This window comes from Tachysurus vachellii, chromosome 10, assembly GCF_030014155.1.
Source record: "Tachysurus vachellii isolate PV-2020 chromosome 10, HZAU_Pvac_v1, whole genome shotgun sequence".
In the NCBI taxonomy this organism is placed as follows: Eukaryota; Metazoa; Chordata; class Actinopteri; order Siluriformes; family Bagridae; genus Tachysurus; species Tachysurus vachellii.
Window position 1 is genome coordinate 3,135,001 of NC_083469.1, and position 24,304 is coordinate 3,159,304.

Sequence of the window (24,304 nt, forward strand, 5' to 3'; positions counted from 1 at the left end):
CTCTTTCTCTCGCTCTCTCTCTCTCTCATGTCAATCACACATGATTAGCCAATCATGGACCTCTGTGAACTCATGTATGTGGAGGAAGGTTGATGAGTGTGTTACGCTGCCCAGTGATGCAGCATGAGCAGCAGTTTGAAGAGTTGCAATTATGTGGTGTTTCATGTCTCAGAGGAAGCACGTGTTCGACTTTTCCACCTTAATATGACAGCTTGATAGGAGAGAAATGTGGAGAAATTGTCCAGCCCAAACACTGGAGGAAGAAAAGAAACACGTTACTCGCTTTCCCTTAATATTATTTATTTAAACTGTTGTCCAAGGGAAAGTGCGGGTGTGGGTGCATTTTCTATTTAATGTTCCTGTTTATGAAAACTAGCAGTGTGTGTGTGTGTGTGTGTGTGTGTGTGTGTGTGTGTGTGTGTGTATGTGTGTGTGTTTTTACAGCTGGGCGTTTCGTCTACACTCTTCATTATGATGTCAGTTCAGAAAGTTATGACAATTAACGTGTGTGTGTGTGTGTGTGTGTGTGTGTGTGTGTGTGTGTGTGTGTGTGTGTGTAGTAACGGGTTTGTGCCTAGAGTTCAGGGCAGAACTGCCTTGAAGTTTTAAGAGGAAATTGAATCATTTTGTTTGTTCTACAAAGAAGGGCTGGATCATCTCTCTCTCTCTCTCTCTCTCTCTCTCTCTCTCTCATCCTCTTCTGTCTCCATTTTTCCATTTACCCTTAAACAAGGCCTTTTTTGTCTGAGGCCTCATCAGACTCACATGGTTCAGAAAGGAGAGGACGCAGAAGTTCATAGACGGGAAGGATAAAGTGAGCAAAGGAAAGATTCCTGAGGAGACATTTCTCAGATCAGCTTTCGGATGCCTTCTGTTCATTCCTGAAGAACAGAGGAACACGGAGTTTCTATAAAACAAACAAGATTTTAGAACCTGGAAAAGTGAGACACGTTTGTAGGATTGGAAAAATTCCCAGATCAGGTCTTTGGATTTGGAAAGATGCTGGAGCAAAATTCTAGAAGCTGAAAAACTGGGACGAGATTCTAGGAGTGGAGAGAAAGTGGACCAAAAATTCTAGAAACCCAAAATACTGAAAAAGGTTTCCAGAGCCAGAGAGATAAGCGGATCACTGAAAGACAGCGGAACAAGATTCTGGAAAGGGGGAAAAATTCTAGAAATCCAACGACTGGCATAAAGGTGTAAAGACACAAGAGCAACATTCTGGAATCTGGAAAAGATGGACAAACGCAGTGGGAAAAGATTCTAGAAATTGAAAGAGAGTGGAATATTAGTGAAGAAAAACTAGAATAAGGTTCTAAAAGAAGACGGAGGTTCTAGCAGCAATGAAACAAAAATATTAAGAAGTAAATCTGGAAGTTAAACCATAAGTGGGAATAATATCACCATACAACAACATGGAGAACAAAAAAACAGAAGGTGACGTAGATGAGCCCAGATTTTACTACAGTGTCTCTACAACCAGTAATAGTTTTATGGCTTACAGGTTTACTAAACCTTCTGGGAACCATCAAGTTTGGTTATGAATACTGAATCAGTGCCGTCTTGTAGCGAGGCGTTAATACTGAAATTTACAAGGAATTCTTTAGAGGTGTCGGTACGATATTTACGTTTTGGCTATAAATGCGCTCAAACACTATGGAAAGCCATCGGGGTCAATATTAAACACGTCAATATGAATCGTTTTAATTAGAGACGCTGGACCTTTATGTGAGCTGTAAGCCTAAATGTATTAAAATTACATACATAACAGTCATTTTACAGTTCTAAACATATAGTACTTTTGTGTACTCCTTTAATACCTGGCACACTGTTACATGTTATTACAACATTGCAGAAATGTTATTTTAGTAATGTTATAAGCACATGTTATATTAGAACCTGTTTAATATGTTTAATGTTCTGATTTTTTTTTTCCTTCCTTTCTCAGCTAACGATTTTAAGTACGTGGAGCAATGTTTCGTGGAAAAATTGGGTTTTCTTCTTTCATCAAAAATGTTTTCAATCCATAAATGTTTGCATCGACGTAACTACGGAATTAAATGTAAACGTTAGCTGAAAAAACATCAAAGCGATTCTTAATATCTTTGTCCGGGAAAGTTTTATGCACAAGTTATCATTACAACATTGTACGTTTTTAGAACGTTGCAGCAATGCTATTTTTAAAACCTTCTTCATATCAAATGCAGCTGGGATGAAGCTGGGATTTCTGCTTTATTAAGACCTTCATGTGGAAAGCATTCCGACTGCAGTCTGGACATTTAAATGAGCTGTAAACATTTTCTTTTATCTTCCATGCAGATGCACATATGGATGATCCAGACTTACACATGGTTCAGGTAGAATGTCTTTATCTTATTTTTTTTAGTGAGTCTCTCTCTCTCTCTCTCTCTCTCTCTCTCTCTCACTCTCATGAAGAGTCTCTCTCTCTCTCTCTCTCTCTCTCTCTCTCTCTCTCTCTCATGATGAGTCTTTCTCTCTCTCTCTCTCTCTCTCTCTCTCTCTCTCTCTCTCTCTCTCTCATGATGAGTCTCTCTCTCTCTCTCTCTCTCTCTCTCATGATGACTCTCTCTCTCTCATGATGAGTCTCTCTCTCTCTCTCTCTCTCTCTCTCTCTCTCTCTCATGATGAGTCTCTCTCTCTCTCTCTCTCTCTCTCATGATGAGTCTCTCTGATGACTTTCACATGATCATGTGCTTAATTTGTTTGTGTGTGTGTGTGTGTGTGTGTGTGTGTGTGTGTGTGTTGCAAGAAAGATGACCTTGTAGGATAACAGATGAATGTAAACTGATTTAATCTTATCCTCAAGTCCAAGGTCACTGAAAACAGACAGACAGACAGACAGACAGACAGAGACACACACACAAACACACACACACACACACACGCACACACACACAAACACACACACACACACACACACACACACACACAAATTGTGTCCAGTGTTGTTAAAAGTCATTAAGTCTTAATGAAGGGTTTGTGATCAAAGTGCAACCAAATCCAGCTCAAAAAAACCCGACCCAAAGGTTGGCCGATCCTTAATTTTATTACGTAACTGATTTGGTGAATAATGTCGTATTTTGTCAAAGTCAAACAAACCACTGTTTACATTTCACTAGACTTTTAGGTTTTGTTCATTTAGATTTTTACACAGGAAATTACACTTGATAAATATTACTTCAATATTTTCACTTTTAACGTTTCCATATTTCAATGTACTGTCTATAGGGGTACATAATTTTGGGCAGTCCACCTTCAATAGTGTCCTGAATCTACGTCGCTAGTCTATATCTGACCCCTTATAGATTTTTGTGTTTGTCTAAATTTAAGCCTCACGCATTATAGTTGCAGGACCTGTGGGCGGAGCTTAAGGCAGGACTCAGGGGTGTGGTTCAGGAGATCTCCTCCTTACAGCAAAGCAACAGCCATTTGGAGGAGAAAGTGTCCGAGTGCCACAGAGACACGGCGGAGAAAATCCTGTCTCTGAGGAATAAGCTGAACACACTCCAGGTACACACTTTAATCTGTAGATAATGAGGCAGCTTACACACGTTACACTTAAACACAACATTAACTTAATTTGTTAAGAATTAATATGTTTGATGTTTTGCAGGAGGACACGGGCACTGCTCTGTCTCAGATCTCTGAACTTAGCATCAGACAAAAAGAGCTACAGACAGATCTGAACCTGCTGCGGAGTACACAACACAGGTAACACACACTGTCCAGGACACAACACAGGTAACACACACTGTCCAGGACACAACACAGGTAACACACACTGTCCAGGACACAACACAGGTAACACACTCTGTCCAGGACACAACACAGGTAACACACACTGTCCAGGACACAACACAGGTAACACACACTGTCCAGGACACAACACAGGTAACACACACTGTCCAGGACACAACACAGGTAACACACACTGTCCAGGACACAACACAGGTAACACACACTGTCCAGGACACAACACAGGTAACACACACTGTCCAGGACACAACACAGGTAACACACACACTGTACATTGCACAACATAGTTAACATACTGTAGAGGACAATGTACAGGTAACACACAAGGTAAATGAGACAGCACAGGTAATACACACCACTGAGGACACAACACAGATAACCCACAGGTCACTGTACAGGTAATACACACTGTAGAGGACATTGTACAGGTGAGACACTACTGAGGACACAACACAGGTAACAAAAACTGTCCAGGACACAACACAGGTAACACACACTGTCCAGGGCACAACACAGGTAACACACTCTGTCCAGGACACAACACAGGTAACAAAAACTGTCCAGGACACAACACAGGTAACACACACTGTCCAGGACACAACACAGGTAACACACACTGTCCAGGACACAACACAGGTAACACACACTGTCCAGGACACAACACAGGTAACACACACTGTCCAGGACACAACACAGGTAACACAAACTGTCCAGGACACAACACAGGTAACACACACTGTCCAGGACACAACACAGGTAACACACACTGTCCAGGACACAACACAGGTAACACACACTGTCCAGGACACAACACAGGTAACACAAACTGTCCAGGACACAACACAGGTAACACACACTGTCCAGGACACAACACAGGTAACACACACTGTCCAGGACACAACACAGGTAACACACACTGTCCAGGACACAACACAGGTAACACACACTGTCCAGGACACAACACAGGTAACACACACTGTCCAGGGCACAACACAGGTAAAACACACTACAAAGAACACAACATGGCTAACACACACTGTAGAAATTTTAAATATTTTTTTTCTTAGCTGTAACTGAAGTATCTTTTTATATTACTAGTGGAAAATTCTCCAAGGGGGAGGAGCTAGTGGAAGGCCACGCCTCTCCCTGCAGCCAAACACAACTGAAGCTCATTCAGCATTACATCGCCAGCCTGCCGAACAATCAGAGTGAGTAAAGCTCTGACCATCCTTTTACACACATTTACACTTGATCTTCTGATTAGACACACTGTGTGTGTGTGTGTGTGTGTGTGTGTGTGTGTGTGTGTGTGTGTGTGTGTGTGTGTGTGTTAGTTTTGGAACCGGGTGTCAGTGATTTCAAGACTCCCCCTAAAGCTCCACTGTGGCGGGAAAGGAGAGAGAGCCGTGATCTGACAGAACAGATCAGCCAGGACATGAGTGTGTCACACACACACACACACACACACACACACACACACACACACACATACACACTTACACTACAGTTTGTCTATTAATATAAATTCACTCTGTAGATTTTATATGTTATTATGACAAAGCCATTAATTACTCATATGTATGTTACTGACATCATAAAATGTTACAGAAGTTCTAAATTTAAAGTCATACAGAAAAGTCATAATGTCCATTTAGGGTTGTTAAGCCTAAAAATGTCTAGCCATTTGTTTGTGTGTGTGTGTGTGTGTGTGTGTGTAGGTCAAAGGCAGGTAGCTGCTCTGGGGCTGTTGGAGTCAGAGAGAGTTTACGTGTCATATCTGTCTCTGCTGCTGAAGGCTAACATCACCTACAATGGCTGTGAAAACTCTAACATCAAAGACAAACGGTACACACACACACACACACACACACACACACACACACACATGAGTTACACAGCCAATTTATTACTACCCCAGACAATTCTGTACCTGAATTACTGTCTCAAGTTCCACTATATTATCCTCATGTCACTTTCCGTATTTTCCCGCCTCAGGCTGTTCCCATCCTCCTTACGCTTTTTAATCCAGCAGCATCTGGAGCTGTTGCATCTTCTGCAAGAACGTGTGCTCAAGAGTCACTGGCAAGGCATCATGGGAGATGTGTTTCTGAGGGTTACTAGTAAAGAGGTACTAGAGCTTTATCTTTTGCATGTCAGTCCCAGTGAAGGAGGCGTGGCTTATGTACATGTCAGTCCCAGTGAAGCAGGCGTGGCTAATGCACATGTCAACCCCAAGTGAAGGAGGCGTCGCTAATGTACATGTCAGTCCCAGTGAAGGAGGTGTGGCTTATGTACATGTCAGTCCCAGTGAAGGAGGTGTGGCTTATGTACATGTCAGTCCCAGTGAAGGAGGTGTGGCTTATGTACATGTCAGTCCCAGTGAAGGAGGTGTGGTGTATGTACATGTCAGTCCCAGTGAAGGAGGTGTGGTGTATGTACATGTCAGTCCCAGTGAAGGAGGCGTGGTGTATGTACATGTCAGTCCCAGTGAAGGAGGCGTCGCTAATGTACATGTCAGTCCCAGTGAATGAGGCGTGGCTAATGTACATGTCAGTCCCAGTGAAGGAGGCGTGGCTAATGTACATGTCAGTCCCAGTGAAGGAGGCGTGGCTAATGTACATGTCAGTCCCAGTGAAGGAGGCGTGGCTAATGTACATGTCAGTCCCAGTGAAGGAGGCGTGGCTAATGTACATGTCAGTCCCAGTGAAGGAAGCGTGGCTAATGTACATGTCATTCCCAGTGAAGGAGGCGTGGCTAATGTACATGTCAGTCCCAGTGAAGGAGGCATGGCTAATGTACATGTCAGTCCCAGTGAAGGAGGCGTGGCTAATGTACATGTCAGTCCCAGTGAAGGAGGCGTGGCTAATGTACATGTCAGTCCCAGTGAAGGAGGCGTGGCTTATGTACATGTCAGTCCCAGTGAATGAGGCGTGGCTAATGTACATGTCAGTCCCAGTGAAGGAGGCGTGGTGTATGTACATGTCAGTCCCAGTGAAGGAGGTGTGGCTAATGCACGTCAGTCCCACTGAAGGAGGCGTGGCTAATGTATATGTCAAGATAACAATGTAGATGAAAAGAGGAGTAACAGCATAAATGATGTCTTTCACAGAGTGATTTTCTGGACAACTACGTGTCCTATTTAAAGGAGCTCCCAGAGTGTCTTTCAGCCGCCAGCTTGTTCTTAAAGCCTGTTGGCCTGCTAGAGGTATGGGATCATACACACACACACACACACACACACACACAAAGATGAGATGTGATGATTTAAAGATGTGTCCTGATTGGTTGAGCATGTTCTAATCTAGGGTGACATCACAGGAGATGAGACACATCCATCCCTCCACACTCTGCTGCTCCAGCCAGTTCAGCGTATCCCAGAATACCTCAGGCTCTTACAGGTGTCCATCTAACTACAGCATTCATCCATCTATTCCATCAATATCTAAATTATCTAAACATTCCATTCATGATTGTGTATTTATTGTTCTAGATTTTATCTTTAACTATCATTAACTTTTATGTGTGTGTTAGAGCCTGTTGTGTCAAACGGAATCTGAGCATCCAGATTATTACCTGCTGCTTGTGTGTGTTCAGCATCTACGATCTTTCACCTCCCAGTACAGTAACCTTCTCCAGCACAACCAGGAGCTCCTCACTAACTCACACACACACAATCTGTGCACACACAAGCCGGACCGTATGACACACACACACAAGGAATTCAGCAGGTGAGACAACAATTGTGTCAACGTTGCCTTGTGATAAGAGATAATATTTGTGTGTGATAAAGAAGCTTTCAGTTATTTACATTTACAGTATTCAGTTACAGTGCATTTACATGTTTGTTGTGTGTTTAACTGAACTGGTGTTGTTGTGTGTTTAACTGAACTGGTGTTGTTGTGTGTTTAACTGAACTGGTGATTGTTGTGTGTCTAACTGAACTGGTGATTGTTGTGTGTTTAACTGAACTGGTGATTGTTGTGTGTCTAACTGAACTGGTGATTGTTGTGTGTCTAACTGAACTGGTGATTGTTGTGTGTGTCTAACTGAACTGGTGATTGTTGTGTGTCTAACTGAACTGGTGTTGTTGTGTGTGTCTAACTGAACTGGTGATTGTTGTGTGTGTCTAACTGAACTGGTGATTGTTGTGTGTCTAACTGAACTGGTGATTGTTGTGTGTCTAACTGAACTGGTGATTGTTGTGTGTGTCTAACTGAACTGGTGATTGTTGTGTGTGTCTAACTGAACTGGTGATTGTTGTGTGTGTCTAACTGAACTGGTGATTGTTGTGTGTGTCTAACTGAACTGGTGATTGTTGTGTGTGTCTAACTGAACTGGTGATTGTTGTGTGTCTAACTGAACTGGTGATTGTTGTGTGTTTAACTGAACTGGTGATTGTTGTGTGTCTAACTGAACTCCTGATTGTTGTGTGTGTCTAACTGAACTGGTGATTGTTGTGTGTCTAACTGAACTGGTGATTGTTGTGTGTCTAAATGAACTGGTGATTGTTGTGTGTGTCTAACTGAACTGGTGATTGTTGTGTGTCTAACTGAACTCCTGATTGTTGTGTGTGTCTAACTGAACTGGTGATTGTTGTGTGTCTAACTGAACTGGTGATTGTTGTGTGTCTAAATGAACTGGTGATTGTTGTGTGTGTCTAACTGAACTCCTGATTGTTGTGTGTCTAACTGAACTGGTGATTGTTGTGTGTCTAACTGAACTCCTGATTGTTGTGTGTCTAACTGAACTGGTGATTGTTGTGTGTGTCTAACTGAACTGGTGATTGTTGTGTGTCTAACTGAACTGGTGATTGTTGTGTGTGTCTAACTGAACTGGTGATTGTTGTGTGTGTCTAACTGAACTGGTGATTGTTGTGTGTGTCTAACTGAACTGGTGATTGTTGTGTGTGTCTAACTGAACTGGTGATTGTTGTGTGTGTCTAACTGAACTGGTGATTGTTGTGTGTCTAACTGAACTGGTGATTGTTGTGTGTGTCTAACTGAACTCCTGATTGTTGTGTGTGTCTAACTGAACTGGTGATTGTTGTGTGTCTAACTGAACTCCTGATTGTTGTGTGTCTAACTGAACTGGTGATTGTTGTGTGTCTAACTGAACTCCTGATTGTTGTGTGTCTAACTGAACTCCTGATTGTTGTGTGTCTAACTGAACTGGTGATTGTTGTGTGTCTAACTGAACTGGTGATTGTTGTGTGTGTCTAACTGAACTGGTGATTGTTGTGTGTCTAACTGAACTGGTGATTGTTGTGTGTCTAAATGAACTGATGATTATTGTGTGTGTCTAACTGAACTGGTGATTGTTGTGTGTCTAACTGAACTGGTGATTGTTGTGTGTGCTTCAGATCATCAGTAAAGCAGCTGTATAAAGTGGATTATGAGAATTCATCAACGTACAATAGCACAAGTGCACTGACGTGAGTCAACAACATTAACCCCTATTACATATCACAGCACTCTTCATCCATCCATCCATCTGTCTAACGTCCACTCATCCAGTTATCACATCTCTGTCCATCTGTCTGTCTTCCCCAACCCTCTGCTGTCTTATTGATCAATCCCTTTCATCATTCCACCATTTCGTTGATCTAGCTGATCATTCTGTCTAGCCATCCACTCAATCCTTCCATTTGGCTATCCATCCGAATATTCCATCCATTTTATCCATCCTCTTAGACCACTTCAAACATGGCATCTATCGACATGCGCACATAACAATTCTATCCATCCATCCCTCCATTCATCCTCCGTTTCCACCATACTACTGCAGACTCCCGGTTCTATCCATCCACCCCACCATTTCATCGTCTGTTCACATAGCTATTATATCCATCATCTCCTTCATCCAACTGACAATTCTTTCAAATAGTTTTATAAACTTATCACATCATGCTGTTTATATGCAACCATTTTCATCCATCCATTCCACTAAATAATGATTGGAAAATAATTGGATCTGATTGATACGTGTCATCCATTCATTTCTTCATCCAACTAACTGTAATATTCTTCCATAGATCCACTTATTAAACTGCTTCTATCCGTAAACCACTAAACTGTTCGTGCACACGATCTAACACTACTGAAATGATTTCTGTTCCCTTTCATTCGAATCTAATCGATTGATATCTTTGTCTCTTTCCACCTCTCTCTCTCTCTCTGTCAGTGATCTATCTCATGCTCAGAGCAGAAAGAAAGCGGCGGTCCGTCGTTACCCCGATTGGGAGCCGGAGTCTAATCGCTTTCACCCTGACATTTCCTTTGCATCCGACTCTGAATCTCGTCACAAATCCACACCCAGTCAGCTCCACAGGATTCCAGAAACAGATAGGGCTGGGTCAGCCCTGGCCGACGCAATGGGATCGTTCCTCCCATACAGAGACGGAGACTCTCACTGTTCAAGTCGTTCCCATTCCACTGACTCCAGCATCGACATTGCTTTTGTGAGCTGTAGCCCCTCCCTCAATCCAGACCATCAGTCACACGGCAGAGGGCAGAGCAGTGCGGGTGGGGTTTACAGACCCAATCGCGGCTGCGTGTCACCTGATTCGACAAAGATATTACAGCCTGTACAGCGGAAGAGCAAGTCGCTGAACGGCTTGCAGCTGGACAGCATCGATAGCCCTGCCCACCCGGTCAGAAGTCCCATCCACCCGAGGCTGGTGCGCCAATCGAGTGCCAAATCGAGGCTGAGGAACAGCAGCCCAGAGCGGCATCACGAACCCAACACACACACCACTGCTGAAGAGCTCAAACAACAGCTACACAAGGTACACCACACTACACAATCCAACACCATGCATTTCTCTAAACTAGAAGCTACTTTGTTTGTTTATTTATTTATTTTATAAGTGTACGTGCTTTTCCCAACTCAGGATCCCGGACCTCCTATATGGGAGGAGTTCAAATGGAAAGGCGTGTCTGAGGAAGGTGACCACGCCCCTTTGAGTGAGCGTAGCAGGAAGGAGGGCAAAGGTTTCCGGAGCTCCTTCAAAAAACTCTTTAAAAAGAAGTGAGGGTAACAAATTTTACTCCTATGCAAACATACCTCACTAAAACACACACACACACACAATGACTTCAGAAATGCTAAACATATGTACATATGCAGTGTGTGCAGATAGTAAGCAAATGCCCTACATCTATTTTAACATGCACAAACCTACACACACTTTTTCATTCATATACAGTATATTTTATGACACGTGTACAACCCCACCACTAGATGGCGGTGTTTTCAGGCTTTCCGTGCATCAGATTAGCGTGACCAGTCATGAGAGCTGTTGAGCTATTGAATGTTTATATGGAATTATCATCATAACCTCCGGATGAACTCATTAGATTCTGGAGGTGATCTAAACTGGAGTAGTTTTTTTTCTTAACATTTCCTTAAGAGCTTCCTTCGTGTATGGAGCAGATTTTGGAGAAGGGGATTTCAGGGATTCAATCTGGTAACAACACGGACTTGAGTTGCTTGTGCTGGAGGCATCAAAAGCTGTTTATTTCTTCTCTGTGTGTGTGTGTGTGTGTGTGTTAGGTCTGGTGGTGAGAGCAAGGTGGAGAAAGCTGTGGAGAAGGTTGAAGGACAGAGCAACAGTGAGCTGGAATCTGGGAGGTCAAACAGAGTACGACAACCTGGAGATATCGACAGAGGAACTGCGGTTTAAACACACACACACACACGCACAAACTAGAAGAATCTATTCTTGTGTATATGGTGGATGTTATGCACCATCTCTCACTTTCTTTTTTTCCCCTCTCTCACGCACGCACGCACACAGACACACACACACACACACACTCAGGCACACACACACTCAGGCACACGCACACACACACAGACAGACACATGCACACACTCAGGCACACACACAGGCAGACACACACACGCAGACACACACTCAGGCACACACTCAGGCACACACTCAAGACAGACACACACACAGACAGACACACAGACAGACACACTCACACACATATACACACACAGGCACACAAACAAAGACATGCACGCACAAACAAGAAACTATTCTTGTGTATATGATGGTTGTTATGCATTCTCTCTCACTCTTTCTTGCATGTGTGCACACACACACACACCCTTTTTCTCACTTCTTCAGTGCTTTCATCATCTCCTTCACCATCCTCTCCCTCAGAACACTATTAACCTCCATTCAGTAACGATACAGAAATAACTTCACTGCTGTTCTGTATATTTTTTTCAGCACACATTAACAAACATCCACAAATGACTGGATTTGGTTTTGTCTCAATATACAATGACCTTCACGTGACATTAAACAAAACTAAACCATCTGCCCAGTGCATTGATGTGTGTTTATATAATAACAGACACAATAAGACACAACGAACATCATGTTTTTTTTTTTGTTTTTCTTCACCTTTAATGTGTTACCTCAATCTCATAGATCAGTTTCACTTTCGAAACAAAATATAGACGATTATACAGTCTGTAAAACCAAATATTATCGTACACTATTTACAGGTCATGTGCATCGTAGTGTGAAGCGAAGATGACGGACGAACGTGGACTCGGTTTGTTATTAACACGTGCTGAAACCTGCGCGGTGACGTTTCGAGCTGCAATCTGGAAGGTTGAAAAGGTTACTGCACTTTAAACACTCTCTTTCTCTCTCATATCAGTGCGTTAATTAAAAGTAGTCGATCAGCTGTGGCACTTTCGCTCTATAGTTTTTGTGCAGAAGCTACGAGGCTCTAGTAAGTGAATGAAGGAAACTGACTCGTCTCACATGGAACGCCGCTCAGCCTTTTGCCTGGAACGTTTGCGGATTGCTGATTTATTTTAAGCAAAATTCAGTATCATTCCAGCCTCCAGAATGTGGCTTAGAAAGTGATGGAGATGATAATACACTGGCGCAAAAAATATATATATATAAATAAATAAAAAATTGTTAAAAAAAAAAAAAAAAAAAATCGCAGTCAAATAAACTAATATTCTGGATAATTAAAAATATTTCTAAATATCAAACTAATTTCCAAGCTTAATATAGTTTCAACAGAAGAAGCTGCTAATCGATTATATAATAATAAATGTTATAGAATTATCTCATAATATTTAACAGAAACTTTCTATTATACAAGATATCACTTACTGATTTTTATTTTTTTTTGCAGCGTACAGTTTCACACCAAACCTTAATGTTTTTAAACATACAATTCATTATTTTATTTATTTATTCTTTTTCTTTTTATTTTACAATGTTGTCTGTGGAACTTCTGTCCTAAAAATGCGCTCGTAACACGCTTCTGTTCATTTATCAGAAAATACTGGGATGGAAAATAAAAAGTCGCAGAAATCACAGTCTGAGAAAACGGACAACACGGAGCCAGCAGTTCGATCTGTTAATTATCTAAACGATATAAACTAGTGTTAAACGTTGTGCGCATCACATCCAGCGTGTGTTTTCTCTTTTTGTTCACGTGGCGTTTCTGCAGCTCCGTCTTTCGGGGCTCGGTTTGTCTCGCAGCTCGGTTTAACAGTTCGTGTGTCCAGAGAAAAAAAACAAAAAACAAAAAAAAAAAAAAACTCAATGTACAGATTTTTAGGTGCGAAAAACTTCCATCACTTTCTAGCTAAATCTGACTCGTAGCTTCTGCCGAACTAAAGATGCAAAAATGACTTTGTTTTGCTGGACAGATTTGCTGGATGTTCTAAAATGGCAAACTGACATTATATTTTAGCCCTAAATCCTTTTATTTATTCATGGAGCGTAAAGAAGTGCACTTTTCCCCCTTAGTAACATGTTCACATTGCTAAATGATCACCCAGACAACTGCTACTGTCATTTCCAAAAAAAAAACAAACAAAAAAAACAACAACATTATTCAACGACAGACGCCCACGTTCAGCTACGATCACGAGGACATTCTGGTATCTGAATCTGTAACGCGCCTCTCGCATGCCGAACGAAAAACGACGCACGTGCACTAGACGTGTGAAAGTTAGCAGACGTTAAGACGAAACATTTTGTGATGTAATCATGCGCCAGCCAATCAGAGGCGGTCTTGTATTTTCATCTCCGACAGACACCGAAACGTCCTCGTGAAGTCGAACTTAAGGGAACGCGTTTGTGTCCAGTTTCGCCGTTTCTTTCATATTTACACCTCCAACACATGTATACCTCAAAAAAAAACAAAAAAACAAATAAACAAAAAAAAACCGGTAAAATCTCTCGCTAATCTCTAGCATTCGTTGGGTCTATTAACTAACGATGTGACATCGGCTCGTGTCGAAACGTGTCTGTAGTGTTAAGTGTTTGTTTATCAGAACACCTAAGCAGCGAAATCCTAACTGAACAGCGAACGTCACATTATATATGTATAAAACTGTGCAAATTTTCAATACAGTGATTAGAGTAAGGTTAAAACGTGAGGCATGGCTTTCGGTCCAGAGCGACGACACGCACACGAAGGCCGGAACCCAGCTTTAGTTTTATTTAGTGAATGAAACTGCAGTCAGAGTTCAGTGAAGCTCCGTGACACCGGATCTGTTTTTCGGTACAATCGGCCCACAGGTTATCGACGGACGCGAATTTGATCGATCTGGCGATGAAGCATTACGATTATTATTAGTTATTTAAAATAAAAACACACAAAAGGTCAAATGTTCATGAGTTCATCCGAATCCTGTTGGAATTAGATTTGGAAATAACTGTATTTTTGGAACTAGAAATGTTTACACATATAGAGACTTGAACCTTTTTTCCTTTTGTTAAGAATTAAATTTAGACTTTATTATATTTGTAATGCAAGTGTGAAGTGCTTCATTTAAAAAAAAGTCTCAGGGGAAAAAACAAACAACAACAAACAAACAAAAAAAAAAACAGATCTCGCATCATCTCTAGTTGTAACAATAGCGATCGAAGGATCATGCTTGAAAAAAAAAATAAAAAAATCGAAGCAGAGAATTTGGCGGTGATTTCTGGAAAGTCTGGCACTTGGTTTTCCTTTAAACGTGTTTATAGAGTGATGTTCGAGATTTCACTGAAATCTCTGAATTTTTGGGATTCGCCGTCGATGGACAGGCGCGATGGCGAATTGTCCGTGACGTCGTCATGATGTTCAATCTCAAAGAATATAAATTACCGGCTAGATAGAAAAACTTCTCCCAAATAAAATAAACTAAACATCACTGCAAGCTAAAATATACGACCCTGATAACTGGCACCTAAACGTTATGTATTAAATCAGACGTGTCAAATTCCTGTTGTTTAAAACCCATGGGCCAGTCGTTTGGCAGCTGGATCCCAGACTGAACCCTCCATTATCATGTGTGAGGACTATACACGTATAAATAACGTGGCTGGGATCTGAACGGTGAGCGGAGCGAGTTAAGTAAACTCGTGTAAATAAAAATACAACATAAAATATCCTGGATTAATAAACCGAGTGAATGTGTTCTTGGTCCTTTAGGGGATCTAACGCTAGTCGTCGGGGCTGGAACGTGCCGGAATGTGCATGGAATTCTGTTCTGAATCGTTCAAATAGGAACACTTTCTATAGCGAGAAGCCTAACAGTAATACTTTCACACAAATTTTATTAAAAATGCGTCTCAAAAAAAAAAAAAAAACAAAAGTCTGACACGACTAACGTCGTCATTTTACCAAGTATTTTATACTCTGTGTTCAATTCTGAGCTAAAATATAGACAAACCTACGACTATCTATAAGAATAAACCGTTGTTGATTGTTAATAATTACAGAACATCTTTACATTTTCCCCTCGAACCCGTGCTCTCGCTTCACTGCTGGACTTTTTAAAATAAAAATTACACAGCGTACAAATTTTACGTACAAAGCGACCGTTAAAGCGGCTAATAACCGCCTCGAGACTGTAGTGTTGAATTAAATAAGCCTTAATACCTGTCGTTTAGTGTTAATTCAACTCTGAGACTTCCTGAATTATGTCTTGAAATCTTTATATCGTCATTATACGCTTTGTTTTTTTTTTAATGATATAGTACAATATTTGGTTAAAAATTAATACGTGTCCATATCTATAAGTATATCTATATATATTTATTTTAAAAGAAATAAAATGTTGAATACCGTTTGCAAATTAAGCAACCATTCCTTCTTCTGCATGTGTATTTCGAACTATACTGAGCACGAAAGGCACGGGATAAAGACACAAATGCCCACCGACGTCGCACCTTCAGGATGAAACTTTTCCTTTAAGCCTTTGAGCCGAATAACCAAAGTATGTACACGAGCCCGTTAGCTTTACTGTAACTTCTACGTGAGTACGTGTTCTGATATTGCAAGGCATAAATTCACAAGCATATTACTGTTCATCATTATTATTATTATTATTACTACTAGAATAAATTACGGTGACAAAAACGTACCCAGAAGTTACACTCTACTCTTTTCAGTTTGAAAAGACAACATTTTTGGTAATAGTTTCATTTTATTTACTTGGTTTGCGCAGACTAGCTGCGGAAAGACTTCGTAACACGCGCGTCGCGTTGTTATTTACAGAATAACGCGCGGTGTGAAAAGCTCGCGTCAGTGTTCGTGAGGTAACTTTTTAAAGCGATCCGTCATGACGTACAAAAAAATAAAGAAAGAACGAAAGCAGGCTCTATAACAACACAAATATCAGCCCTGGATCATTTTACGAACGTTTTAAGAAGAAATTTGCTAACAGCTAAACAGTTGCTAAGTCGCTGTAATTAATTTTAGTTATAGCTCTTAAGTGACACTATTATTAGCATAATACGTTACACTGCTGTCTAGAACCGAAGCCTCTGATTGTTAGGAACACCCAAGTTATAGGTCGAGTTTTAGCAGATGAGCAAATATTCAACCTGATTTCAACGCTACGTTACATGAAAACTGAAATTTATTACGATGACTTGAGCACCGTTCGAATAAATTCTTACTAGCAAAATATTTGAAAGACAATTTCTGGCTTCCTTATTTGTACATTATCCACTTCAATACTGTAGATTTCAGCTAAAGTTAGCGATTGTTTGATTATGTTTGATTATGCGTTAGAATCGAGAGCGAGTCGAATCTTATTTCGACTCGGCAACGTGACTCTTTTTCTAGCCGACTCGTTCCCGTTACACGTAAAATTAATCGCTAGGAGTCGATACGTTCCTTAAATAAATAATACGACTAGCGTGAAAGCAAATTAAACTTACGTTAATCAGTCGCAGGTCGATTTTATTTTGAGATTTTTACAGTTAAAGCGACGGAGGCTAAAAAATGTTAAAAACGATAAAAGAATAAAAGTGCGATAAAAGCAGCGTGTCTAAATTGTGAAGATTGTTTTAGTGGTCGTTGTTGAGACTGGGTTTGGATCTGGGTTAGAATCATAAGTGCCTGTGTTCTTGAACTTTGAAAGCAGAACAATCAAATAAAAGTGATTCGATTAATAAACATCTCACATGACGGCTTTTTACACGAACCGCCTTATTCTTCAAACGTTATTCGTCGCAAATCGGTGTGTTACGAAGTCCTTACGTAGCTAGCCGCAAGACGGCACGATGTTACCGGCGCTATAAAGGTGTATCGGCTCTTCGGGAGCTAAGAGCGAGAACGAGGGAAGGCTGCAGGCAGAGACGATGGAAAATAAAAAATCTGGGGTTTTTTTAAAAAGGAAAAAAAAAACCACAAACAAACAAAATAAAAAACAAGACGCCTCGTGGTGACATGCCACAATAAATAATTTTTTTTAAAAAGAGTCAGCGAGTCAGGGTAGGATACGATCAGTAGTGTGTGTGTAGTGTGTGTAGTGTAGTTATGGCTGTGTCATAGCAGACAGCAGTGTAAGAGGGCGGCTGCTGGCGTATTGTTTATAGGAATGTGTGTGTGCGCACATGTAGCTTATAGCTGTGGCGGGGGTGTAGTGCGTTATGTAGCATAGCAGAGGAATGCTGTTTAGTGTGTGTGTGTGTGTTCAGTAGCTGTTCTCATGGCCTGCAAGTATGTACAGGTTACTCTGAGCTGTTGGGTTATCCGTCGGTCGACTCTCTAAAACCACCGTCCTGTCACACACACACACACACAAGAAAGACAGAGAAAGAGAAAGATTATGAAAAGTACTGAATGTGTTCACTGCATATGTGTGTAGGATGTGTGTGTGTGTGCGTGTGTACAAGGTCTTACTTTACCTGTCTGAGCCCAGCAGTCTGAAGATTCTTGAGCTGTCTGAGATCTCCTGCGTGATCTGGTGCAGTGACAGAGCAATATTACACACACACACACACACACACACACACTCAAAACATCCTATATACACACAAGCCTTAAACACACACCTCGTTGGTTTTGAAGCTGCGTCCCTGCATGCCGTGTCTCCAGAACGCCAGTACGCTATCCTGCAAACACACTGCAACCAGCACAGGAGGCATTATAACGAGCGATCACGTGCACACACATAAGAAACAAGTCTTTTGTGGGCGTCACCTGTTTAGGAGGAGGTGGTAGCTATTTACACTATATAAAAGGTTTGTGCACACCTTACCATCACACTCGCATTGTGGTTCTTCTCTAGAGCAAACAACTGTACAGAATGTCTGTGTGTCCTGGGACTACGAGCCTCAATCAGAGCTCCAGCATGACCATGTTCATGTGCATGAAGCCCCTGAGCTCCATGAAGACACAGTGAGAATGAGGCTGATGAAGATGGAAGAGCTTGAGTCTGACTCTGACTCAACCCTACTGAACACGTTTGAGAGGAACTGGAACTAGAGTTTCCTCAACATCAACACCAGTGACTGATCTCGCTAATGCTCTTGTAGCTGAATGAACCCAAATTTCCACAGTTACGCTCCAAAATCTAGTACAAAGCCTTCTAAAAGAGAAGAATGGAGCTTATTGTGACAGCTAAGGGGGAATAGATCTGGAATGAGACGTTTAAACGAGCACATAGGGGTGTGATGGTCCAGGGTGCACATACTTTTGACTCATAGTGTGTAGATCTACAAAAGCTAACTAGTTAAACACAAATTAATTAACATACTAATGAACATGATCGATCTGTGGAACCGTAAGATATGTCACTTAAAATTGCAGCTCTGTGACTGACACACACACACACACACACACACACACACACACACACAGCTTTACTCACCTATTGCTTCAATCTGGAAGTTGAAGGTGAGCTCGGCTGAGAGCTTCTTGCTAGATTTTAATCGGCCTTGTAAGTTCACCATCTTTATACAACCTACAAATGTACACACACACACACACACACACACACACACACACACACAGAATTAAACATACCCTGTAAACAGTCAGCATTTTACCATTTACACACCTGCCACTAAAACTGAATCAGCAAACAGGTTGTGTGTGTATGTGTGTGTGTACAGTATGTATGTGTGTGTGCGTGTTTGTGTATGTGTGTGTATGTATGTATGTGTGTGTGTGCATGTATGTGTGTGTGTAAGTGTTTGTGTGTGTGTAAGTGTTTGTGTGTGTGTGTGTGTGTGTGTGTATGTATGTGTATGTGCATGTGTGTAAGTGTTTATGTGTATGTGTGTTTGTATATATGTATGTATGTATGTATGTATGTATGTATGTATACGTGTGTGTGCGTGTGTGTAAGTGTTTGTGTATGTGTTTATGTGTATGTGTGTGTGTGTGTGTGTGTGTGTGTGTGTGTGTGTGAGAGAGAAAGAGAGAAACACACGTGTGAGGCAGTAATCAATAAATCCATACTCACGGTCCAAACACACCAGTATGGTGTCCCTTTCCAGTTGTGTGACGTGAATGACACACGTCTGTGGTGTGTCTGAAACACAAACACCAGCACAGTCAAGCCACTGGAACAGTTATGGAACCCAGACTGCCCTCTGCCCTTTCTGCTCTCTGCCCTTTCTGCCCTCTGCCCTTTCTGCCCTCTGCCCTTTCTGCCCTCTGCCCTTTCTGCTTGTCCAAGCTCTTAATAATATTACCCTGACATGCTGTGTTCCAAATCACTAACACACACTTCAGTCGAGTGTCTAACACTCCTATATATACTAATATTCACTGTGTTTAATGTAAAGGTCTGAACTGTTTATGTTGCTTTGGGAATGAATGAATGAATGAATGAATGAATGAATGAATGAATGAATGAGTATCAGACGGCAGCACAGTGACACCGGGATGTCGGTTCGTACCAGGTTCTGTGTAGGTTGGTGCTATATCATTGGGGTCAACGGTGCCAAAGGTCACAACCTGATCAGGCTGACTGCCTTTAACAACGGACACACAGATCAATGGGTAATGATGCTCGGGGACCACCAGCATCTCAAACACCTCCAATGGACAAGGGAGGGTGAAGTCTATATTCTACACACAGTGAAAGAAAAAAGATTAGATCTCAAAATCACTCACACACCCACTTATTCACTCAGACTCACCCACTCTAACCCAACCACCCACTTATTCACTCAGACTCACTCACTCACCCAGACTCACTCACTCACCCAGACTCACCCACCCCCTCATTCACCCAGACTCACCCACTCACCCACTCTAACCCAACCACTCACTCACTCACTCAGACTCACCCACTCTAACCCAACCACTCACTCATTCACTCAGACTCACCCACTCTAACCCAACCACTCACTTATTCACTCAGACTCACCCACTCTAACCCAACCACTCACTTATTCACTCAGACTCACCCACTCTAACCCAACCACTCACTTATTCACTCAGACTCACCCACTCTAACCCAACCACTCACTTATTCACTCAGACTCACCCACTCTAACCCAACCACTCACTTATTCACTCAGACTCACTCACTCTAACCCAACCACTCACTTATTCACTCAGACTCACCCACTCTAACCCAACCACTCACTTATTCACTCAGACTCACCCACTCTAACCCAACCACTCACTTATTCACTCAGACTCACCCACTCTAACCCAACCACTCACTTATTCACTCAGACTCACCCACTCTAACCCAACCACCCACTTATTCACTCAGACTCACTCACTCACCCACTTATTCACTCAGACTCACCCACTCTAACCCAACCACTCACTCATTCACTCAGACTCACCCACTCTAACCCAACCACTCACTTATTCACTCAGACTCACCCACTCTAACCCAACCACTCACTCATTCACTCAGACTCACCCACTCTAACCCAACCACTCACTTATTCACTCAGACTCACCCACTCTAACCCAACCACCCACTTATTCACTCAGACTCACTCACTCACCCAGACTCACCCACCCCTCATTCACCCAGACTCACCCACTCACCCACTCTAACCCAACCACTCACTCACCCAACCACTTGCACTCACCCAAAAACCCACCCACCCACTCGCCCTCACCCACCCACCCACACTCACTCACCCAGATTCATGCACTCACATACCCAATCGCACTCACCCAACCACTTGCACTCACCCACTCACACTCACCCACCCACCCACTCGCCCTCACCCACCCACCCACACTCACACTCACCCAGATTCATGCACTCACATACCCAATCACACTCACCCAACCACTTGCACTCACCCACTCACACTCACCCACCCACCCACTCGCCCTCACCCACCCACCCACACTCACACTCACCCAGATTCATGCACTCACATACCCAATCGCACTCACCCAACCACTTGCACTCACCCACTCACACTCACCCACCCACCCACCCACACTCACACTCACCCAGATTCATGCACTCACATACCCAATCGCACTCACCCAACCACTTGCACTCACCCACTCGCACTCACCCACCCACCCACTCGCACTCACTCAGACTTAAAATCACACACCCACCTTAATGAGCATGAAGCGCTGCATGGACTCCACCCACTCAAATAAAACTACACTGGACTGGAACACACCACACAGATACTTCATCCCTGTGTATGGATTGCGAACTAAACACACACACACACACACCTCAGTTTAACAGAGTCATGCTAAGAACACAACAATTACACAACAATATAAACTAGTATTTTGTGTGTTCACTTTCAGCTCCTTAATTTAAAGCTTAAATAAAACAATCTTCTTGTGTGTCATCGTCCTGTATGCTGCGGTTACATCCTGAGATCTGTCTGACTCACCTACACAACACTTCTGGCACCCTTTTGTGTCTGGAATCTTATTGGACACTGTGAACTTCCTGTAGAACAATTAAAGACAATCAGTGCATTTAAGTGCATTCAGAGAGATCGTTATTGTACAAACACACAAATGGACGCATCATAAAAGCCTAAATGCTTTACCGGTCGTGCCACATCGCTAATATACAACAAGCTGTCTGAGTGAATTGTTGGCTAAAACACAGGGCTGTAAAATGGTTGAATGGAACGTGTGTAAAGACTGAAGTAAAACAAACCCGTATTTATAGGTTGTGATTAAAAAGTGCTGATGTGGGAACAGATGCATTTGAGGAGATGTGTGAGGAGATAAACATCTCAGCTGTATGAATAAGGGATTCGCTCCTTCCCTCAGAGCCTCAGGGTGTAATGCTGAGCTTCGTCTGTTTATATACAGCACAGGGATTCGAGTACTCGAGTGTAAGTTCAAGAAAACCAATAGTCACAGAAAACAAACCTACCGTGGGATGATTTTATCGGGCAGTTTGTATGTCGATATGGCAACCGGTAACTTCTGCATCTGCCGAGCATGCTCGAAGAGACCACACAGGTTATGGGAGTATAGGTGGGACGCTTTACCTGCACACACACACACACACAGACACAGACACACACACAGACACACACACACAGACACACACACACAGACACACACACACAGACACACACAGACACACACAGACACACACAGACACACACACAGGAAAGTTCATATAATCCAAGGACTCAAACACAATCATCACATGAACGTCTGCCTCTCACCCTGACTGTGTCCGTCTCTGCCTCACTCACCCCGTCTGTGTCCGTCTCTGTCTCTCACTCACCCCGTCTGTGTCCGTCTCTGTCTCTCACTCACCCCGTCTGTGTCCGTCTCTGTCTCTCACTCACCCTGTCTGTGTCCGTCTCTGTCTCTCACTCACCCTGTCTGTGTCCGTCTCTGTCTCTCACTCACCCTGTCTGTGTCCGTCTCTGTCTCTCACTCACCCTGTCTGTGTCCGTCTCTGTCTCTCACTCACCCTGTCTGTGTCCGTCTCTGTCTCTCACTCACCCTGTCTGTGTCCGTGTCTGTCTCTCACTCACCCCGTCTGTCTCTCACTCACCCCGTCTGTCTCTCACTCACCCCGTCTGTCTCTCACTCACCCCGTCTGTCTCTCACTCACCCCGTCTGTCTCTCACTCACCCCGTCTGTCTCTCACCCTGTCTACATTTTATTTCCTGTGTGTCTGCTTTATAAGAGAATGCTGAAAAAGTCTTACCAGATATTGAGAAGAGCCAGTTGTTCATCACGTATAACCACGTGCACCTCCGGGGAAATATCTGTGAGAGATCCACAGAAGTAAAATGAATTAAAGTGGCAGCATAGAGTGATGGAGTGACATCATGTGTCTTACCACCATGAATAAATACAGAGCTGAAGAGTATAACCGGGCCAAGGTAAAATTCTAATCCAATAATAATAATAATATTAATAATAATAATAATAATAATAATATTAATAATAATATTAATAATAATAAGTAGAAGGCGGCGGCGCTCTCTCTCTCTCACTGTTACTCGTAATCTCTCTCACTTTACTCCATTTCTCGCTCTGTATTTTTCCATTATAATAAAATAGAAAATAATAATGATAAATATAGTCGTTATTGTTACATAATAATTATTAGTATTAATAGAAATAACAATAAGTACAAATTAGAAAATAGCTACGAGACAAACTGTATGAATCAAAAGATAAGTTCAAAAGATGCTTTTTTGAAAAAATTTTTTTACAAATTTGGTAAATAAACACAAGTAAAAATTTCAGGTTTTTGGGGTGAAATTGACTAAAAGCTGCTTGTTTAGACTTTAGGCTTAATGTTTATGTTACAGTGTGACAGAAACTCAGCAGTGGAAGACTTAGAACTGGGACTGGAAGCATATTGGAATAAACAGTCAGAGGAAGATTTGAGGGTGGAATCTGATCTCTGTGTTTTGGTCTAAGGGCCTTTTTACACCTGGTCACTTCGTGTGTTTTCTCTGATCCGATAGCTTTACATTAGACCACATAAATGCGTCTCGGTGAATCGGATATCGATCTGATCTTTCTACTCCCGCCCAATATGCTAATATATTTGACCTCATTTCCGGGGTAATTGAAATGGAGCACACTTTGGTGTGTACGGTTTTCAGAACGCGATCAAAAAGAAGACGGAAAAACTGGTTACGACGTTTATGCTACAAAAAACAGCGTTTACTGTTTGCTGCATTTTCGCCGGCAGCAGCAGCGCATTTTAAGACCCGACGAGACGCCTGGGTGAAAGATCACCTGAGTGACGTACTTCTGTTTGGGAGGAGCATAGCGCTGACGTATGTGGCTTGAACAACCACATTCAT

The 24,304-nt window shown here is 42.2% G+C and overlaps 2 protein-coding genes across 6 annotated transcripts in view; one reads left to right on the forward strand and one right to left on the reverse strand.

Annotated features, from left to right (window-relative positions):
* Nucleotides 1-628: 628 nt before the first annotated feature.
* On the forward strand, nt 629-12,097 carry arhgef33 (Rho guanine nucleotide exchange factor (GEF) 33). Of its 2 annotated transcripts, XM_060878940.1 has the most exons (15): nt 629-1,437; nt 2,320-2,357; nt 3,367-3,531; nt 3,635-3,732; nt 4,876-4,985; nt 5,112-5,216; nt 5,496-5,622; nt 5,773-5,905; nt 6,887-6,982; nt 7,083-7,175; nt 7,309-7,505; nt 9,137-9,208; nt 9,958-10,561; nt 10,667-10,803; nt 11,329-12,097. In XM_060878940.1, the coding sequence occupies exons 1-15, from the start codon at nt 1,416-1,418 to the stop codon at nt 11,456-11,458; spliced, it is 2,127 nt and encodes a 708-aa protein (XP_060734923.1). In that variant the 5' UTR covers nt 629-1,415; the 3' UTR covers nt 11,459-12,097. The 2 variants fall into 2 exon arrangements, with proteins under 2 accessions (XP_060734923.1, XP_060734924.1); XM_060878941.1 differs by lacking the exon at nt 5,112-5,216.
* A 73-nt stretch (nt 12,098-12,170) lies between these two features.
* map4k3b (mitogen-activated protein kinase kinase kinase kinase 3b) overlaps nt 12,171-24,304 on the reverse strand; it is a 38,005-nt gene continuing 25,871 nt past the window's right edge. For all 4 annotated transcript variants that reach the window (XM_060878936.1, XM_060878937.1, XM_060878938.1 and 1 more), the window contains 10 exons: nt 23,188-23,248; nt 22,393-22,510; nt 21,896-21,954; nt 21,603-21,706; nt 19,955-20,126; nt 19,516-19,584; nt 18,919-19,011; nt 18,101-18,171; nt 17,954-18,009; nt 12,171-17,827 (listed from right to left, as the gene is read on the reverse strand). In XM_060878936.1, the coding sequence (XP_060734919.1) occupies nt 17,740-17,827; nt 17,954-18,009; nt 18,101-18,171; nt 18,919-19,011; nt 19,516-19,584; nt 19,955-20,126; nt 21,603-21,706; nt 21,896-21,954; nt 22,393-22,510; nt 23,188-23,248 (891 nt within the window). In that variant the 3' untranslated portion in view covers nt 12,171-17,739. The remainder of the gene's footprint in view (nt 17,828-17,953; nt 18,010-18,100; nt 18,172-18,918; nt 19,012-19,515; nt 19,585-19,954; nt 20,127-21,602; nt 21,707-21,895; nt 21,955-22,392; nt 22,511-23,187; nt 23,249-24,304) is intronic.

Coding starts and splice junctions, on each gene's coding strand:
- arhgef33 (XM_060878940.1), top strand. CDS start 1,416: ATGGAGAACAAAAAAACAGAAG. Junction 1,438..2,319: donor GGAGAACAAAAAAACAGAAG/GTGACGTAGATG, acceptor TCTTCCATGCAG/ATGCACATATGGATGATCCA. Junction 6,983..7,082: donor AGCCTGTTGGCCTGCTAGAG/GTATGGGATCAT, acceptor GTTCTAATCTAG/GGTGACATCACAGGAGATGA.